Source organism: Felis catus, chromosome D1, assembly GCF_018350175.1.
Source record: "Felis catus isolate Fca126 chromosome D1, F.catus_Fca126_mat1.0, whole genome shotgun sequence".
NCBI lineage: Eukaryota > Metazoa > Chordata > Mammalia > Carnivora > Felidae > Felis > Felis catus.
The window spans coordinates 61,750,015-61,756,338 of record NC_058377.1 but is presented as its reverse complement, the minus strand read 5'-3'; the positions used below and the strand labels follow the sequence as shown (position 1 = coordinate 61,756,338).

The 6,324-nt window shown below is 38.7% G+C and overlaps 1 protein-coding gene across 1 annotated transcript; it reads left to right on the top strand.

Moving 5' to 3' along the window:
* The first annotated feature begins 3,840 nt into the window (after positions 1-3,840).
* LOC111556648 (olfactory receptor 51B5-like) lies at positions 3,841-5,275 on the top strand. Its single transcript, XM_023239717.2, has one exon. It carries the CDS (start codon positions 4,187-4,189, stop codon positions 5,153-5,155), a length of 969 nt encoding a protein of 322 aa, XP_023095485.2. The 5' UTR covers positions 3,841-4,186; the 3' UTR covers positions 5,156-5,275.
* The last annotated feature ends 1,049 nt before the right edge of the window (positions 5,276-6,324 follow it).

Sequence of the window (6,324 nt, the reverse complement as noted above, 5' to 3'; positions counted from 1 at the left end):
TCAAGTTGACACAATTCAGCCTATCACAGTTAGTAGCCAGCTGATGATTCTAAGAGTAGTCATTTGCATCTCAGATTTGCATTAAACATTGCTTTAATCCTAACAAAACATGGTAGAAACCCAAACAGATCTTTAGGGACAGGAAATTTGTTCATGAGTACTATATGTTTCTTTTCCTCTAAAACCAGTAACAGGGAAGATGGTTCCTGCCATGCATGGTCAAAGGAGAAACCACAGATATTATCATCCTTGGGGCTGAAGTGATGAGGCATGCACTGTGTTATAGGTATGTTCATGTCATTTCCAGCAAACAAAAATTCTGGCGATGTGAAGCCAATCAGGGAAAAATGAGGACTGAAGATTCATGTTAGTTACTAGAGGAGGCTGACTGACTTTTATATATTGACTCCAGTCTACCTAATTTTCCACTTTCAAGCTAGCTTTGAGATAAACCAAGCAGAAAATATAATTAATTCAAAAGCCTTAGGCTAATAAAATGCATTAAGTTTTCTCCTGAGATCAACTGGGAGAGATTTGACCTTTGAAGTAGATGTGGAGGATAAATGGTCTCCCATAGGTGATACCAAGGTCTGCTGGGGCCACAAAGACAAGCACTCTGATTTCTCACACATAAAGCTGCCACCTGAGGCTCTGTTAACCCCTTACCTGATTGGGAGAAGATGCTTTAAGACCTTGGAGAGATTAGTTAAATGTTCCATCTCCTTCGCAGGAGGGGTTAAGATAGAGAAAATGCTTTTTAAGAGCTACAGTGGCTGGAAAAGGGAAAACTCTGGGGAGGTGCTTTCTTCATTAATAGCCTCAACTGACTGCATCTCTTAACTGACTTTGAGAAGGAGCCATGTGATCTGAGTCCCCAGGCAGGACCCAAGAACCCCGTTCTTTGTCCCTAACATCCAAGCGAGGCAGCATGTGAGTATGGGCAAACACCCAGCATATATAGGAAAGGGTACTAGGGCACTCCTCTATAAGCTTATCTAGAGAGAAAACAGAGGGAAGAAGAAGGAAAGGATTTTTATAGCTCATGGCTCTCTATGAGTGCACAGATCTCAGTGAATTTGGTAGCACTTGGAAAGGTATCTGGGCATATGAGACACCTGCTGTGCTCCATGGTATGAATATGGTTGGCCCTCTCACATGTCTCCTGTCCTTTCTAGGGGATGATCACAGAGGCACCTCTAATCCCACACTATATTGAAATGAGGTAGAGAATGGTTATAGCTGTAAATGGTAGAAGATTGCCTGAATTTAGTCAACTATATATTCTTCTTCTTAGTGCTATTCCAAATTTTCATAACCTCTTTACTCCCCTATGGTCTTTACTCAGCTTTTGAATCATTCTTCAATGTTCTTCTCAGAAACTAAGAGAAGCTCCTAGCTGAAGACATGTGAATTTCTCATAGCACCAAGTACAAGTTAGATCTGAATGGAATTCTTGGAAATAGAGAAGAGGAAACTGAATTGAAGGTTATTGGAAAAATAGAATGGTTCTCCTCCATTTTGAGTAGCTTTATTGTGATTTATATTACTGTGTTACATATTCTTTTACAATGAGAATTCTTCACAAAATTGCCTTAAGACATTGGGTTAAGATCATTGCTTAAGAGTCAGAGAAGTAAGGGGAATGAGGTTGTATTTAGAATACCTAAGAAGAGGAACACCTATGTGGGATTATCTTTGTATCCAGTGACTGAAAAATAAACAATACTCATTATATTTTCAATAAACTCTAAATTTATGTATCTTAATCCTGAAGACAGAGTGTGGAGAATGAGAAATGATTCTGCCAGTTTTATGTTGCTTAGTGTCAGCCCCAAAGGGCTAAATCAACATCTCATGCCCAGTTGTCTGGCACCACTTCATTGCTAGAAGCTTGCAGTTCAATCTCATCTGTACAGGTACAAGGTAAGAGGATGGTTTTCTTTGAGAACATCTTAAGGGTGGTGGTTTCCACTGGCAAAATAACTTCAAAGAAGCATACTTGAATGAGAATATCTGTTTTTAAGTTAGGAAAAAAGCTTGAATAAACTGTTCTGGTATGTAAAAAGAAAAAAAAAAGGACATCCATTTGCTCCAATTCAACCATATTTACTGATGACTCTTGATTTCCTTGTGAGTAAATATATGTCTCTCAGACTTACTCCATTGAGTAAATGACCTTACCATCCTTCCATTTGCTCAAGCCATAAATCACACACACAAAGAAATGAGCCAGTCTTATTTTGTTTCTCCCTCATTCCCATTTCCAATATATCAGCAAATCTTGGTACCACCTAAAAAATGTATCTATATCTGTTTAAATTTTCTTTATTTCCACTGCTTTCCTAGTCATAATCACCATCCCCAGCTTGGATTATTTTGATAGTGTTCTAACTACTATCCTTTCTTGGATCTTGCTTGATTATCCATTCCTCACAAAGCATTCCAACTGATAATTTAAGAATGCAGATTTCAGTATGTCACTATGCCCTCCTCCACTGTGATTTTTACATTGTCCAATGTGTTTTCATCACATCTGTAGTAAAACAGAGTTCCAGTGTTGTCTATAAGGCCCTATGTTATCTATAAGGCCCTTGACCACCACCTGGGTCTCTGAAAGTACCTATTGTCTCTGTCTTGTTTGCTCACCAAGCTACAGACATGCTAATTTTCCCTTTTAAATAGAAGAGTCTTCCTCCAGATCTTCATATGGCCAACCTTCATTGTTATTCAGGTTTTAGCTCAAATGTCACCTCCTCAGAGACAGATCATCCAAATTAATAAACTGTATGCAATATCATCCCAATCAATCTCTATTAAATAGTGCTGTTTTATTTTAAAATTGCACTTATATTTATCTAAATATTTCTTATTTATTTTCTAACCTAATTTATGGCTTATAAAATCCATGACTTTGTCTTATTAGCATTTAATCCCAGTACTTAATATGCCATCCCTATCACATAGTGGATGCTGAAAACATATTGGGTGAATTAATGTATATATGCACAATTGTATAAATGTATGTGTATGCATGTATATGTGTATGTATGTATACATGTATTTACATATAATTGATGTATGTATGTAATATGTGTGTATGTATACACAACATGTTTGGTACTTCACTAGGTGTTGAGTAAGGCAAATAAAACATAGTTTCTATATTCAAGTAGTCCATAATCTAGTAGCAGAAGAGACAATGAAACCTTCTTAAGGGACATAACTTTTCCTTCCACTAACAGGCAACTCTGTTTAAGCAGCAGAAGGGCTCTCATTTATTATGGGTAGGACAGGTTCAGAAGCCCACAGCTGGATATAGAAGGAAGGAGATCAAGAAGGTGGATGTTTCACACAAATGGAGAGCTTGAAAGGGGAGAAATCAGGTTTTAGGGAGTTACTAGGGTGGGTCTACAGAAAAATAATGGGGAGGGAGAAGGAAATTACATGGAAATAAGATAATTTTTTTTTTCAAACTGAAGGATAAAGTCAATGAGCCATGTCCTTGGCTTGCCTAAGTATTTATTCCAGCTCCAGGGTCTATAATTATCTAACTTAAAATTAGGCTATTGTAGTGATATTTAAAAGTTATGTAGTATCCAGGGGGAGGCTAATTAAAATGTAATGTTTGTTTTTCCAACACAGATCCATGAATTGGGAAGGCACAGCACCTCTTCCTCATATCTGTCTGCTCCTGAGCAACAGTGGTAGTGGTACAGCTTTTCTTTCCATGCCTTTTTTTTCTCTTAGACCCCTGGAACTTTTGTTGAGAATTCAAAGTCACACATATACAGGATAATGTGAGTTAGGAATCACCATGAAGACAAGTATAGTTAGGTCAAGGTTGGGTTCCTTGAAATCCACCAAATAGGGCTTTTTCTGTGAAGTCTGTATAGTTGATATAGATGGTTTCTAAATGTAGTATGGATTAAACATTTCCTGGGGAGACTGTTAAAATGCAGATGACCGTATGAAACACCAAGGATTTAATTAAGTAGTTAAGGGATGGTCCCAGGAATATGCAGTTAAGAACACAGAAGATACAACTTGTTTTGAGAATATGTTTTGAGAAACAATAGCTTATATTGATGTCATTATTACCTTTAAGAAAGAATTCTGAGACGATATAGTTGGAGGGATACCTTGAAAGTGGAGCTGTATTTCTGTGGTAATAACAGAAAAAAAAGACATGTCTTTGGATAAACCCGACGAGAGACCGAACGGCAATTCCAGTTCCTTCCTGTTGACTGGTTTCCCAGGCTTGGAGGCAGCTCACCACTGGATTTCCACACCCTTCTTTCTCATCTACATCTCTGTCCTTTTAGGCAACAGCACCCTCCTCCTTCTCATTAAGGAAGATCCCAATCTTCATGAACCTATGTACTATTTCCTGGCCATGCTAGCAGCCACAGACTTAGGGCTGACCTTGACCACGATGCCTACGGTGCTCAGAGTCCTCTGGTTGGGTCACAGGGAGATTGGGAAAGTAGCCTGTTTTTCTCAAGCCTACTTTATACACTCACTTGCCTTTGTAGAGTCTGGTGTTTTGCTTGCTATGGCTTATGATCGTTTCATTGCCATTCGCAACCCCCTTAGATATACCTCCATACTCACTTATACTCAAGTGCTGAAAATTGGACTGGGAGTTCTGCTGAGGGGGTTTGTATCTGTTATCCCTCCAATTGTACCCCTTTATTTTTTTCCCTATTGCCATTCCCATGTCCTCTCTCATGCATTCTGCCTTCACCAGGATGTCATCAAACTGGCCTGTGCTGACACCACCTTCAATCGACTGTATCCAGTTGTGCTTGTAGTCTTTATATTTGTGCTGGATTCTCTGATCATCCTCATCTCCTATGTATTGATACTCAAGAGTGTCCTGAGAATTGCCTCCAAAGAAGAGAGGGCCAAGGCCTTCAACACTTGTGTCTCCCATATCTGCTGTGTCCTGGTTTTCTATGTCACAGTCATTGGATTGTCTCTGATTCATCGGTTTGGGAAGCAGGTTCCACATATTGTCCACCTCACTATGAGCTATGTATATTTTCTTTTCCCTCCACTAATGAATCCTATGATCTATAGTGTCAAGACCAAGCAGATCCGGAGTGGCTTTCTTCACCTTTTTACTAACCATCATAGTCCCTCGCACAGAATGTAAGAAATCTGGGTTTTGGCAGTGGAGCAAAGAAATCTCATACCAAACACCCATGATCAAATCTCTTGGTAAAATAATTGTCAAAGTAGAGCTAAAAATTTCCCTGTATTATCTCTGTAAGCTCAGGTCTTTGGTCTAATCTAGTTTGTGCCATTCTTTTTAAAGAAAATTACTGTATACTGAATATCTGTTTGCCACTCAATTTTTGTGATAACAACACCATGGGTGTTTATAGTTGTGTCTATAATGTATTTATAATACGTATCTTTAGGGTTTTAGAAAGATGGCAGATAGGAATGGAGTTATAAGGATATAAAATAATGAGTTAGTTTGCATGAAATAAAGTTTGGTCTATTTATATACAATGTCATTCCCATGAATTGCTCCACAGAATTCACACAAATTGTGGGAACCTGTATGTCTGACCACTGATGTTCTGTAACTTTCCAGTAAAGAAGTATGAATTCTTCTTCACTCAGTGCTGTAATCACTTATCATCCCAACCATATCATTGGTTCCTCCCCTCTCCATCAAATGACCATGAATTTGTCTCAAGAATTATAAGCTTGGGGAACCTGGGTGGCTCAGTCAGTTAAGTGTCTGACTTCGGCTCAGGCCATGATCTCACAGTTTGTGGGTTCGAGCCCCATGTCAGGCTGTGTGCTGACAGCCCATGGCCTGGAGCCTGCTTTGAATTCTGTGTCTCCCTCTCTCTCTGCCCCTCCCCGCTTGTGTTTTGTCTCTCAAAAATAAATATTTAAAAAAATATTAAAAAAATAAGCTTGTATTTATTTCCCAAGACACTGCTAACTTATGAAAAACTAGTTTGTGATAAGAGGAACAACGGATAAAAAAGAGGAAATAGACATAGTCAGTGTTCCCTTCCATCTTTGCCCTCATTCATATCCTTCTATTCCACTGTTAGCTCTGATGTTGGTACCATCTCCAGAACATCTACCAATGGCTAACTGGTCTGTCTGAATGGAAGAAATGTTTTTTTCCTCCCTCCTTTTATTATGAACAAAACTTGAGGGATTGAAGGAATAGATTTGCACATTTTGTTTGAGATTTTCTGATGAGTTGGGAAGAGAATGTGACTCAAGTCAAAATATCCTCCCAGGGTGGACGCTGTGTCTGCATTACATTACATTACATTACAACTGGGGCAAAGA

Bases quoted from the DNA above. Each gene is read 5' to 3' on its own strand.
- LOC111556648 (XM_023239717.2), top strand. From the start codon at position 4,187: ATGTCTTTGGATAAACCCGACGAGAGACCGAACGGCAATTCCAGTTCC.